This window comes from Amblyomma maculatum, chromosome 3 (assembly GCF_055883805.1).
Source record: "Amblyomma maculatum isolate TAMU_Amacu chromosome 3, ASM5588380v1, whole genome shotgun sequence".
Lineage (NCBI taxonomy): Eukaryota > Metazoa > Arthropoda > Arachnida > Ixodida > Ixodidae > Amblyomma > Amblyomma maculatum.
Window position 1 is genome coordinate 177,229,907 of NC_139346.1, and position 14,269 is coordinate 177,244,175.

Below are 14,269 nucleotides of genomic sequence, written 5' to 3' on the forward strand. Positions count from 1 at the left end.
GGATTAATCGATTAAAAGAGGAAATAAAAAAAATGCGAAAACGGTGGTTCAGTTGTCTCAAAACGCTCAGAATGAAAACCCGTTTTGATGATGTTAACTTAGAATGTTTATTGTAATTTACAACTTAATAGGTTGAAATAATTGAAAGATGAAATATTGTGTGTCCTGTTATCTGAATTAAAAGCCAGCGATTGATGGTGCTGTTTATGAAAATTTAGAATCTAATTTAAAAAAAGTGAGAAATTAGAAAAAGGGGGCTTCAAAAGTGTCAGAATTGTCACAATGAAAAACCAACGCTTGATCATGCTAATTAGAAAAATTTAGTGTGTAATTGATCAAATAAATTCCAACAATTTAAAAAGTGTAAAAATTGGAAAAAATCAGGGTTCAAAGGTGCTAAAATTCTTAAACCAAAAATCCAATGCTTGATGATTCTAAGGAAGAAAATTTAAAGTGTGTAAATGATCGATAAGCAATTGAAATATTTCAAAAATTAATTAGAAAAAGGGAAGGGGGTTGAAAGGTGTCAAAATGCTCGGAATTGCCAATGCGTGATGATGCTAATTAAGCAAATTTGAAGTGTAAAAACTGTTAACTGAAATAATTGAGTAAGTAAACATTTATAAAAAGGGGTTCAAAGGTGTCAAAATGCTCGTAATGAAAAGTCAATGCTAAACGGTGCTAAATAAGAAAATTTAGTGTCTAATTGATCAAATTATTTTAAATAATTGAAAATCTTGTGTTATTAGAAAAGGTGGCTCAAAGGTGTCAAAATCAGTTTGACATGGTTAAATGCCCTATTTCATTTCATACAATCAGAAATTACTTTTATTCAGTTGGTCACTTATACACTTAGCTTTTTTCATTACTATCAACAAGCATTTACCTTTCATTAATTGTATTTGACCCCTCTTCATAATTTTTCAGTTCTGGCTTATTTTGAATGAATTGGTCAGTTTCACCCTCTAAATTTTTTGATTAGTATATCAAGCAGTGGCTTTTCATTCTATGTGATTTAGCACTTTGAACCACATTTACTATTTTTCATTTTTTTTATTTCAAATATTTGATCAATTACACACTTTAAATTTTTTTTATTAGATCATCAAGCATTGGGATTTTCATTGTGGTCATTTTGACACCTTTGAAACCCCTTTTTCCAATTTCTCATTTTTTCAATTAGTTCCCTTAATTGATCAATTACATAATTAACATTTTCTATTGACATCATTATGCATCGGCTTTTCATACTGAGCATTTTGACACCATTGAACCTCGTTTATCAGATTCATTTGTTTTTCTTTTAATTCATCAATTTATTAGAATGATTTCTTTACCTCGCCATTGCCTATCACACACAAATCAACCATCAATCACCAGAACCAAAAATTGCCACGATATGATTTTTTTGTACGCAGTCCTCGATTATTTCCGACTAGCGCTTCACAACTGAATGATGCTATTGGTTAAAAAAGACAAATTTAAGGCCCTTAGAACACTTGCTTTGCATGTATAAGTCGCTGTAAATTTGTGAAATAATGACGATTTTTTCCCGGCAATGAATTATAATAAATGCGCGTTGAGTTCTTGTGGAGCGGAGATTGCAATAGTTCAGTCGCATATGCGCGCGCTGACCAGCCGACAACAACTAACATGGTGGTGGGGCAACTTCCGGAAAACCGGCGCATGCACATATCGGTCGGTGGGATCGGTCTATTAGCGCAGCAACCTAACTACGTGCCCACTGCACCCTACCATATCCCTTTAATTAATCCTGCCCTGTACTAGCTGCATACATTTGATCAGCGCAAACTTCCTAATATCACCTGCCCCTACCACGCTTGCCTTCCCTTGGAATCCAGCTTGTGCCAGACATGCGCGTACAGCTTCCTGCGGCTCAGGCTGGCCAGGAAAGGGAAAAGCCTTTGTCCGCGTGAAGTGGATAGCAGCGTAACCAGGTTGCCTCCACGGTATATTATTCTTACACCAAGGTTGCCTCAGAACCAGCGCCGGCTCTGCGCCACTTATCTTTTCCCCGTGCTGCACCCCTAGCAAGAACAACAAACAACTAATTCCCCCATGCCTGCGTCTCCTTCCCTTTAGTGTCAAGCCTTCACTGCAGAGCCACAAAATGATGTCCGCGAGTATAGCACCCTACTAAGTTACGCCCATATTATCTCACACATGCTTGTTAGAATCGAGTCGTAAGCTGTTCAGTCATGTGCCACCACCTGAGTGGGACGTTAAAAACTATAAACTAAAATGAACTACAAATATAAGCGTACGAGCGTGCCTGCGGGTCTGACTCCAGATGCATGGGTCCCAGAGGGTCTATTTTTGAGGTTATTCGATTTTGGATCTCCTGCCAACAAGACAGCTCATGCGGTCTCGTGATGTCACGAACCTGACACCCAACCAAAGCCCATTCATGCCACAACGCCATGACGCCGCATTTTCAAGAGAATGGCACCTTTAACGCTGCTGTGTTGGAATGTGTTCTGCCTTAAATGCCGCCAATGACAGCGGTAGCTAAGTTAGGGAAAATAACCAAACACCTTGTTTGCCCTGAAAACGACGTGAAAAGTGTTCCAGGAGGAAGCTACCTTCCAGGGGCGGATTTAAGGTGAACGAAAGGAAATGAGTCCTCTTCCCCATACGCCAGCTGCCCAAGCATAAAATTTTGAACTGGAAAACTATGTGAAATGCCATTTTCTAGAAAAAAAAAAAAGCCGAATAAATATGTGGCTCGAACGAGACGCGTCGCACGAACCAAACAGCGAGTGCTTATGGTGGCCAGGACAATAAAAAATATCACACGCTGATGACCAAATGAGTTGTCATTTTATTTGATAACATATGAGATTATTTTATGACTATAGTATTAACAGAATAGCTACAGACACAGACCTTGCTACACGAAACGATTTATTACGAATTAATGAGAACAGTAGAACATTGTTCATGCGTTCCCGGTTCATATGCTCAAAATCGTGATCAGCAAAAAAATATCCCATAGAGTTACACTATATTTTGTCTCGGTTAGCATGTTCCCGGATTACACAATTTCCCGGTTATTACGTTTAAAATTTCGACAAACTGTGGTTGCACAATACGTTTCGCGATTAACCGCGATCAACATACTATCGGGTCGAACCTGGGGGCGTGCAAAATGAACTAGCGGCGCTCCCCCACCGCGGTTGCTTTCCTGCATTGCCAATGTGCAGAGGGGCGAAGCACTACACAAAGACAATGAGCCAACATACAAAACGTCCGTTTCCGCGGAGACATGAATTTAATAGGCAAAACGCACCAATTTCTTCGCGGTGCTTTAAGGGCACAGTAGTGGACCATTTGCGCACAACTATGGGCTTACATACGAGTGGGCACAGCCTTCTGGTAAGCACGGCATGAAGAGCAAAAAACATGGATACTGTTAGCTATTATAATGGCTTCTCTACAGTGCATTTCTGTTAAGTGGCGAAGCATCCAGAATCAACCAAGGAAGAGAGATCTTTGTTCGACATTGCCATCAAAATGACTGCTCACACTTTTTGTACCTCTTTAAACAGATTGAATTTTCAAAACCAAGCAATCTGGATCATACATTTTCCCAGATAAGAAGTTTTTCTTGCATTTCTTAAAAAAAGCATCATAGAAGGAACATGTATTTCTTTTCCAAGTTCCAACAGAAGACGGAAGAGTAAGAATTGGTTGATATTCTGTCCACACGAAGCAAAAATTTTCCACCAAGAGAAACTGAAGGAATATTTTTCAGGTGCCGCCTGATAACACCAGGTGGCAGTATAATGAGCCCTCAGTGAACGTCTCTAGCCATTCGCTCCAAATATGTCGATTTGTATAGGTGTGCGAAAATTCCGTAGCCATTCCATAATTTAGGGCGAAATTAGTGTGCAAAATTCGCACCACCAATCCCTGCAGAAAGTAGGTGCAAAACTGGGCAAAATTTACAGGCGGGTTAGATGACTCATGGTTTTAGATAGTAAAGCACAGTGACGAGACAAGCACAGAGATCACAAAAAGATGATAGATTATAGAGCTAGTCCTTCATCTCTGTTTGGCCTCATCCGTGCGCTTGACTACTTACGAAGTCATTGGAGTGCTGCTTTACTTTTGATTCTCGAACATCCTCGCTGCTCATGGCCTGCTCCGAATGCACCAATTCTTAGGTGCCATGGGTAACTTACCGGATTCTACGGCGTTGACAACATAAATGCACTGCAAGTTTAACGGGGCATCAAAATTTTTTTAAAGCGGAAAGAAAATGACGGCGCAAAATTACATACTGACTGAACAGTCAGTGGCCATGATCAGAGCGATGGATTTGGTTCACGTGTCAGGTAGCAAAGGGCTTCAACCCAGCTCTGAGGGCGCTGTTTACATACTAACCTTGTCGTCCGCGGTTTAAGGACTACAAGATCTGCTGAGCTCAATCATTTTCGAAGTAGTTAAAGGGGGCCTAAACTCACTCATCAAATTATCAAATGGTATGTTAACAACCTTTGGTGCGGCATACAGTATCAATTTGGGCCTGTCAGTAGGTCATAATGAGATATGAAAGCGCTAAGACACACAGAAAGTAGCAAAGAGGCAACCAAGATGAGTGCCAACTTTAAATAAATTATTTAATAAAGCACACAGTTCCTAATGAGAGAAGTAGCGCATGTGCAATGCCTTCGCATTGATAACCGCATTGAATCTGAAACTTACAGGGCAAGAGCGGTAGCGAGGTGCAGACAATGGAGAGTTGAAGGCAAACCAAATTAAGCCATTAGAAAAATGCACTGTACTGAGGGCGTATATAATACATTGGTTGCTATTAGCAATCTTTGTTGCTTCAAACAGCTCCCCTTTGTTCGAGCCTCCCTTCATACAGACTAATTATCGAAGTCTTTGTCAGCAGAAGGTGGCATTTACGGTCCTTACAATGAGAGAAAGATGGAGGGAGGGCCATTTTGCAAGTACTCTTAGATCATGAATAGCAGCTTACTAGTATCCCTCGAAAGGAAAGTACTACCTATATAACAGCTGTATTCTACTGACACTCGCTTATGAGGCAGAAACGTGAAGGTTAACAAAAGGGTTCTACTTAATTTGAGGGCAACGCAGAGAGCTATGGAACGAAAAATGCAGATTTAATGTTTAGAGACAAGAAGCGTGCCGAGTGGTTCAGAGAAAAAACGCGAATTAATGACATTTAGTCGTCGAAGTTGAGAAGAAGAAATGGCCATGGAGAGGACATGTAATGTGAAGGCAAGTTAGCCAATGGTCCCTAAAGTAACAAACTGGATTCCAAGGCAAGACATGTGCACCATAGGGCAGCAGAAAATTAGGTGGGCAGATTAGATTAGGAAGTTTATAGGGATGAAGTGAATGCAGCTGTTACAGGACCAGGTTAACTGAAGGGATATAGGAGAGGTCTTTGCCTGCAGTGAGTATAGTCTGGCTGATGATCATGACTGCTGCCATTCTCACCCTTTAGGTTTCAAATTCAATGCGGTAATAAATGAGAAGGCTTGGCGCATGACCAAAGCCCACTAGGAACTGTGTGCTTCAATAAATAATTTGGTGAAAGTTACTCGTCCAGTCCTGTCCTCTGCTGTCGTCCTCGTGTCCTTCCACTGCCACATCTCACCTGACATACTCCTCGTCCACTAAACACGAGTGTCATGTGGTGAAGTACTGCGACCAGTGTGCTTGTGTGTCCCGGAGGGAAGCTAACCAAAATATTTCCACCGTGCACCTTCTTTCACCCTGGGGCGCATTGGCCTCAGTGATAAGAAGACAGAGCTGAATAGAATAGATCTCACCCAGTTTTTCACGGCATTGTTCCTCCAAGGATCATCTTCTAGGCGGGGGCGGGAAAAAACTGCATACGTTGGTGGCGCTGCCATGTTCGGTTGGTGTACAGCCTAGCCGCCTTAGCGCAATTTGAAGGTTACGGCCTTCGCTCAGGCGAAATGAGTCAAGAAATATTTTCCAGCATAATGGTTGCGTAGTTTGCACCAAATATGACTGTGCAAGATGAAGAAATCTTTCAGCCAGCTAAGCTCATGCATTCGTTGCTGCTTTCTTGCGAAATAAACTGCGTTCAAGCAATTCAATCCGAGCAGGTCAGCCCTGAATTGATCACCTTCAAATTGCGTTAGACCGTACCTATATTCAGCAGAAGAGGGGGTGCTTGATGAGAGTGCTAAAGGCTTCCTCGGCCTAAACTGTGACAGGAGGCCTCCAGACATGCAACAGGTGTGGCCGAGGCTATCTACAACTGATACGAAAAAATCGCGGGATCCCTCCGACTTCACTATAGCGAGGTTTAACTGCCCTCCTCCTGCTTTTATTTTCACTTCCGATGTCCTCCACCGCGCCCAGCTAGCAGTGTTGAAAATCAGTTCTATTTTTGAGCTGTACAAGGTAGGTGCATCGGCGGTCTTTCACTGAAATGACACCTTTGCAAGTGAGGCCAAGGCCACGTGAGGGTGTACCCAAGAAGACAGATGACAGATGAGTTCCAGAGGAAATATCACCACTTGCTTTCGCAAGTTAGCAAAGGTTTGACCAGAAACGATTAAAACATTTGAACTTTTCAGATACATATTTGAACAAAAGCTCATTAAGACAAAAGCTGAGCCCCCATTCTGAAAGTAATGTTTTTTTATTGTTTATGATTACTGGCACTTAATGTATGCTTTTGTTCCGTCACCAGCTGTTCGGAGTTAGCTGTACTTCACCGTTGTGTATGTTAAGTAAAAAAGAAAACAAACAAAAGCCGACGCAAAACACAATATATATATATATATATTTATTAGACACCGACTTCAGCTGCGCTGACATTTCCTTCAGCAGTGTTTTCGAGAGGCTTGCAAGAGCATTTGAGCTGTCTCAGGTGGTGGACACTATCTGTAGTAGAAGTGCTTGTCAGTTATATATTAACTTATTAACTTTTTTGTTACCACGCCACTGTGGTTCGGTCACCAGTGACTGAAAAACTCGTTCAAATTTCGCGTCATTAGTGCCGTAACGGACGTGGTGCACTTCAGACACTATATTTTTGTTTACGGCGTGCTGCATATTTTTTTTTTCTGTGCCGGCTATTTTTCAAGCGCCTTTGAAGTTCACGTTGTGGCGTGGAACTTTATACTTTTCTCATCATTTTGATTTCTCATTTTTTGGATATGCTCGATTTGTTGGACTTTTTTCGCGGCATCAGGATATCCTCCATAGCGCTAAGGTATATCAGCACCAGAAATTTCGAATGCATTGTAACTGATTGCGCGATTATTCGGACTTTAGTCACCGCGCCACTATTTGGGGATGCTTTACCGCAGTGATTTTACGGGCTACGCGGTGAAGCATCCAGAAAGCGCGGCAGTTCAGCCAACCCGTAGTGGCAGGTTTGCTTTGTGTCTGTACATAGTCGAAGCTCGCGCGTTCTTCAGCGACCTGTAGACGACAGTACAGCTGTTGAATGCTTTGTGAATAGGCTTTTGGTAAACGGAAAGGTCCGCATATTTTATTCGATTTCATCATGTTTTGTTTCTAATTTTCTTATCAAGAGATCGTCACAAATGTTAGGGTGGCTATACTTTCAATTTCTGTAATTTCTTTCCAGCATTCTCAAAACCGATCCTAGTTGAAAGAGAGAATGTGTTAGATTACTGTTATCAAACTTTAGTAAAAAAAATTGTGCTATTAATTTTTTTATTGCTGAGTAAAATTCATTTCAAGTCGAAGGCTGAAATTAGCCTGTTCAAGGTGCTAGGAAAAATATTTCTACCTCAAAACGCATTTAGGTTATAACTGTAAGATTTTGCTGACAAGTTTCAAAAAAGATTTAGAACATCTTGTAAGTTCTAGAATTTATTTCAGTAATTTTTTTCAAGAGTTATTATCTTGCAAATTTAAATTTTTTGTTCCCATGCGCCCAATTTTATGCTTCCCGATGTTTATTTATTTATTTTTTCAATATTCACACTAAGTATTTGTATTAAAATAAATTCTTTTCGAATGTGCATTCTATATTTACATCATTGGTGTGTATTTGACCTATTTTTATCTCTCAAACAATTCGTAGCAAACCTGTGAAAAACAGCCATTTTTCTGCTGGTAACGAAAAAGTTGAGCATTAGTTAAAAGCCCGTATAAAGTGGCACTTGCCTGGTTCAGCCGTGAGACCACTCTCTCCTGGTGACACACTGATGCACAGGTCAGCCGGGAAGAGGCGAACAAGCGATTCCCACTCCTGTGGCCAGATGGGAACCGCTCTGAAAGGACATGCACAGGGGCTGATTCGCACACCCTTTCCAACTTACATCAACACAAAGATGGCTTTCGTGAGCCAGGCTGCCTCGTATTCCACTTGGCATTTCTTCAACTTCCTCCAATTAAAGATAACTACAGGAGATTTAAAAGGTCAACGAGGTAATGAAGGCCTCTGAATTGGGCCTTAATGACATTTCACGCAGTGATACTGCTTCATCAATATTAACAGCATATGGTATCGCAGATTCTCTGAAAATTGTTTCCGTGTTTCCAGATTATTTGTCCCTTTATACGTACCAGCGTGGCCAGCAAGACCCTGGACTGCAGGCCGAGATGACTCACCATGCATCATTTCGGGACTTTAAAGCCCTGAATTTACAGTTTGCAGGTTACGTATATGATAGGGGTGCGCAAATACTAGTAGTCGAAATTTCAGATGTGAATTGAAAGAGTTCGTTATCTGGTTCATATCTGAGAAACTGATATTCGGAATTTTCCAAGTATATTCGAAAATTACCGAATACAACATAGTTTTACTGCACTGCATGCTTCCCCACAATGCTTGGCTGCATTGAGCGCATGAAGGACAAGCATGTTTTGTACAAAAAAATGGCAATCCTGTACAAAATTTACACTGTATATTTCAGTAGGGTAGTATATATACACTTCTGTGCTATTTTGGTTTAATTTTACCTGTAAATGTGCCATGTGAGTTCTAAATAAACAAGACGAACAGTGTTTGCTATTAATGTTTGCTGATCAAATATTCGATATTTGAAGGCATTTTCCCCCCAAACACGTATCCAATTCACATTCGAAGCTTCAATGTTTGCATACACCTAGTATATGACTATCCCTCTGGGAAACAACAAGCTACTAAATGTTTTTGTGTCATAAATGTGCAAAAATAAACCATGCTATTTGTTTCTGCCAGTAAGTTACAAACTGCCCATTAAATTTGCAGAAACAAATGAATTCCACTAAGATGCATGCACAGCATTGTCAAAGGTCTTCAGGGCACAAGGTTTGCCCCACATACAGGGACTCCACGTCTCTTTCTGAGAGGGAAGGGAGAGGGAGGAAGGTCAGACTGAGTTTGCTTTAACTACAGCTTTTGTAAGTGGTATGAATTATGAAATCCCATCTTTTGCTGGTATTTTTTATTTTGAGCTGTTCAGGGCCGCATTTGTTAATGCACATAAAACTTAGTTAAATGGGCAGCCTCATAAAGATGTACAATCTTTGTCAGAAGTTTAGAGCCCAAGGCGTTTACTTCTGAGCTGTACCGTATGACTCGTAATGCATTCCCAGTGTTCCAAATTTCCTGACTGTAAGGTGATTTTTCGTTCTACCCTTCCCAACAGGAAGGATTTCTATGAGAGCTAAAACAACGCTACTACACGGCTTAGAAGCAGACTCCCTGGGCTCTAAACTTCTGACAAAAGCTGCACGCATGAGAAGAAATCAAAGTGATTATATATTTTGTTAATCATGCGCCTGAATAAGGGACAGATGATCAACACACTTCAGCTTGACATCTCTGGTTGGGGTCACTTGCGACGAAATGCTTTGCGACCTAAAAGCACTTTCTGGCATAAAGCCAAAAGAAAACGTTTTCAGATTTTCGAGGACCTTCAAAAAACTGCGGTAAATTACTTTCGAGCTAAAGACTGCAACTGAACCAGGCCACAAAGCTGACTACAAATGCAGAAGAGAAAGCTAGAGAACAGAGCAATTGATTCCAGTATTGTCGCTCTTTTTTTTTTTTTGGTTGGTTGCTCGTTTGTACCGCTGCTCTACAGCTCGACAAACAATACCCCCGAAACTTCGGGCAATGCCAATGAGTCATTTTGCAGGGAGCTTTCAACAGCAGACTTTCCAACCTTTAAAGAACTTTCGGAGCACAAGCACGGTGAAACATATTAATTCCACCTGAATTAATTGGTACGATTCCGACTGCTGCTGGAGTCCCACTAAACATCTGTGTAAATCGATAGTGCTGAAAGCTTAGTTATTTGGGCGGGATTCTGAAACGACGTTACGCCAAGGTATGACTTGCTCGAGAAGTGATCCCCTGGACATTTGGCCCCCAGTACTGACTTGAGTCTTAAACCGTTTCCGCCGCCCCTCTCAGATGTGCATAGCAGCGGGTAAATTTTGCCCCTATGACAGCTATCAGCTGCCCATACCAGCTAGGCAAGCCGTGACCTGTCCAAACGACGACTGCCTCGTTGGTGACCTTCTCTTTTTTGTTTCGTGCTTCAATACTGTCTGACCGTGACAACTCACGAGAAAAATTACTCTAAAACAATGCAGGAGTCTTGTAGTGCTCGACATACCTGTCTTCATCCTGGGGCAGGTGCAGCAAGAGACCATGGGGGCAAAGCAGCTCACTGTTGGTGATGCGCGTGGGGCGCTCCTTTGCAAGGGGGCACCTGCACGAAGGGAAACAGTAATGAAACAGAGCGATTAGGGACGAGCTAATGATATCTAAATCAAGAAGATGGCATAAACATGGGCAGGGCATATGTATACATAGAACAGTAAACCGAATGGCCCCTCAGAGGAACGAAGTGAGTTCTGATAGACAGTAAATGCAGTAGGCGTGGCAGAAACTGGCATGGGACAGCGTTAGGCTTGTGCGAATAGTAGTAGCTTTTGGCTCGAAGCAAAGAGAAATTAAAAAAATAATTTCGAAACGAATATTTCAAATAATTTCGGCACACAAGACCATCAGACAAAAACATTCGGTAGAGACACTTAAGACTGTTTACATGCGAGAGTATGAGAGCATCACTCTTTGGTGACCATTATTACTGTAACATCAGTATGCATCCGAAATACAGTTATATGCACCACAATGCGTTTACCAGGTGCCTCTCCAATATGCTTGAACCAACTACCCTTAGCGGTTTATGCATATAAAGCCGATATAAAGCAGCTGTGCTCTATACCGGCTAACTTGTCAAAGAAAATAATAAAGAAGGCATGCAGCATGCTCTCCTTAGCATGAGCTCCCCTCACTCCCTTTTCTAAACAAGTCTAAGCGATTTGCATCAAGGGCGAAGGCAGCGCCGCCATCTAACCTGAGAAACAGCTTCCACTGGGTGAGGAACTGTCGTGCCAGCAGCTTAGCTGGAGTCTCGTTGGGATCTGGCCGGTTCCTCTCCTGCACCAGGTCAGCAAACTGCTGTCGCTCCTGAGAGGCCTGCTGCTTGAGTGCTTCCTGGGCCGCATTGTCCTGCTGCTGGTGGACCTGCCAGGACAAACATCTTTCAGCAATGAGGCTCGAGTGCAAAGATCCGCAAAACTATTGGTACCCCACAAAATTTTAAATTACGGCGCCCAGACAGGCCGGGAATTTAGGTCTTTCCAGTCGAGAACGGAGTTCTGCTTTCTGTTTGTCACTGATTCCAATACGCCCCTCTAAAAATAAAGGGTTGACCAAAAGTAGTATACACTAGGCTGGCATATGATTTCCCCATTTTGAACAAGCTCTCTCCCCTGATCTGCTACGCAGGGCTAGAGAGATGGGGATTGAAGTTGACAAGTGAGTCATTTACTGTATACTGAACTGATTCTAGAACCGCTTTATCGCTCCCATTGCATTGATCATATACACAAAACTGGTTTGGGTTATTGTAACCCCCTTCCTGCTGAAATTAAGTAACATTTAGCTAATATTGTATGATTAGGAGACACCTGTTTTGTTTTGTATGTTTAACTGCATTTCTTGTTCTTCATTAAATGTTTCTGACCACTCCCCTCTGTAATACCTCTGGCCCCGAGGGTAAATAAATAACTAACTGCAGTGAGTATGCCTTGCCCACCTCTTTTCCGAACTTCTTGAATCAAAACTGTGCTTTTAGTACTTGTCTATCTAAATGCTTACAACCAAATGACCCCATCGCACAAAAGACTGCGGATAAACCGATCACAAACCAGGCATTGCTGGCAGGCTGGTGTTGACTGGGGAAACTCGGGCGCAGATGGGAAGTGCCCCTTGAGCAGATTCCACACGTCCATGCCCACCAGCCTCCTACTGTTCTCGTTGGGGTGCAGGCCCCCTGCGCACAGGAAGACAAGCCTCGAAGGTTTCGCAACAGTTGCAAAGTCATCGCTCTCTCTGAGAAAAAAAAAAAAGCACTAAGATAAGATAAGACTGATAAGCATAGATTGAGATAAGTATGTGATGATAAAGCTGCAGCAAGTGCAACTGATGAAAACGCGCTCCAGTGCTCAGAAGCTACTCAAAAACGAAGCATTGCTGTCTTTTCTGTCGCATGGTTTCTGAGCCTCAGTTTTACTAAGGTCCCGTTCGACGCAAGTGTGTCCCAGATCATGAGACACCGGCAGACACCGAGCTCCTAGCGTGCTGCCATCTACACCGCCACAACAGCTTCTTCCTCACCACCAAGTCTAAACTCTTTCGAGGGGGCGTGTCTGCAAGAGTGACAGTGTGTTAATGTGAGTGACAGAAACTCCCTCCAAGATGAGCCCGCCAATCACCTAGGGAACACGAACGCTATAAAGTTGTGTGTGTGTTCGGGCATTGAACTTCTTCTCCGCTCCTTGTAAAATGTAAATAAACGAAGCCTTCATCCTTCCACTCCCAACTCCTTCACTCAGCGGCACTTCTTCCTGGGTGGAGTGGGCGCCGATGCGGCCGAGGATCCATCCAGCGGCACCCGAGTCCCACCTCTAACAGTGCCCACTAATAGCCAAGGGCCTAATGTATATATATAGTAGTGTACGCAGAAAAGCACAAAACGAAAGAAAATAATAAACGCTACGCTGCTGCTAATGTCTGAGTGCAACAATACTAGCTGTAATGCTGCACCTACTGGAACAGTGGGCCACAGCGCCCTGTGCTCCCCTCTCCTTCCATGATGCTGTGTTGTGGCTATTAATAGCAATCATTGCAATTAGAAGCCTAGTGAGCCAAGCCCTGCAAAGTCCTTCACATATGTAGCGTTCACTGATGCTGCTTCAGGCGCCACTCAAACCTTGTTTTCCGCGGAATGCTGGCTTTGGACTTAAACCTCTTTTCAGCCCTAACTCTATCTCTAATAGTCAAGGAGTTCAACAGTTGAGAACCAGCATGCACAAAATACTGTGAGGCTTATGTAGGTGACAGCCGCTGCTGCTGACTGCAAAGGGCAACAAAAGCGTCACCTACCATGCGGGCAGCAGATGTCATCGTTGAAATTGAAGTTGGACACGGGTGCTGGTGGCAACGTGGAATCTGGGTCCTCCTCAATGGGTCCTGGAAGGCGGCAAGTTTGGCTGGTGTACAGGACAGTACATACACATATGCTTGACAGCTTTAGACTGAAATGCCAGTGTTTTCTGCGGTCTCTCTTTTTATAACTAATATCTTCAGGTGTCTGTAAATGGCACACACCACTTCAATTAAAAGTAAAATACCGGAAACATGGGCACTGCTGACCTGTGTCGTTGCCGTTGGCCTCCTGGGTAGGTGGTGCTGCCTGGGCCATGGCCAATTTGCGCCACCACTGCAGTGACTGCTTGCCGACCCACACAAGGGGATCGCCACTGAAAGACAGTCCGGTAAATCAACCATCAACATTCCGAGTTACGCTACTACAACAGCAAAATTTGGGAAGCACTTAGAAATGAGACTGAGAGAGTACCTTTACAAAATCTAATGCATATTTTCAGCCAATGCAGCACCCCCAATGCGGTTTGCACAGGGATCATATTTCTTGGCAACTTGTTCGCATTCATTTGGGGGCACAGAGTGACCTCTAGACAGAAGGGCATTAGCAGTGAGGTAAAGCTTTGTTAAGGCATACTCACTCGTGTGGCAGTTCGGTTCCATTTAGAACATAGTTGTCTGAAACCTTCCACTTAGCTCTTCATGGCTTTGGTGGCCACTTACGACATAGCGGACTACTACGAATATCTCGGTTAGTGCGTATTTATCATTATGCATAAAGCTGAATGGGTCTCGTAAAACAGCTGTAAA

General features: G+C 42.7%; 1 protein-coding gene across 1 annotated transcript in view; it reads right to left on the minus strand.

The window, feature by feature from the left end:
* The window catches only part of LOC146197040 (ubiquitin carboxyl-terminal hydrolase 48-like), a 59,958-nt gene that overhangs the window by 13,114 nt on the left and 32,575 nt on the right, over positions 1–14,269 (minus strand). Inside the window, exons 18-23 of the mRNA XM_084598753.1 lie at positions 13,730–13,836; positions 13,460–13,546; positions 12,223–12,347; positions 11,367–11,536; positions 10,620–10,715; positions 8,176–8,282 (exon numbers count right to left, since the gene is read on the minus strand). Coding sequence (XP_084454879.1) covers positions 8,176–8,282; positions 10,620–10,715; positions 11,367–11,536; positions 12,223–12,347; positions 13,460–13,546; positions 13,730–13,836 — 692 coding nt within the window. The remainder of the gene's footprint in view (positions 1–8,175; positions 8,283–10,619; positions 10,716–11,366; positions 11,537–12,222; positions 12,348–13,459; positions 13,547–13,729; positions 13,837–14,269) is intronic.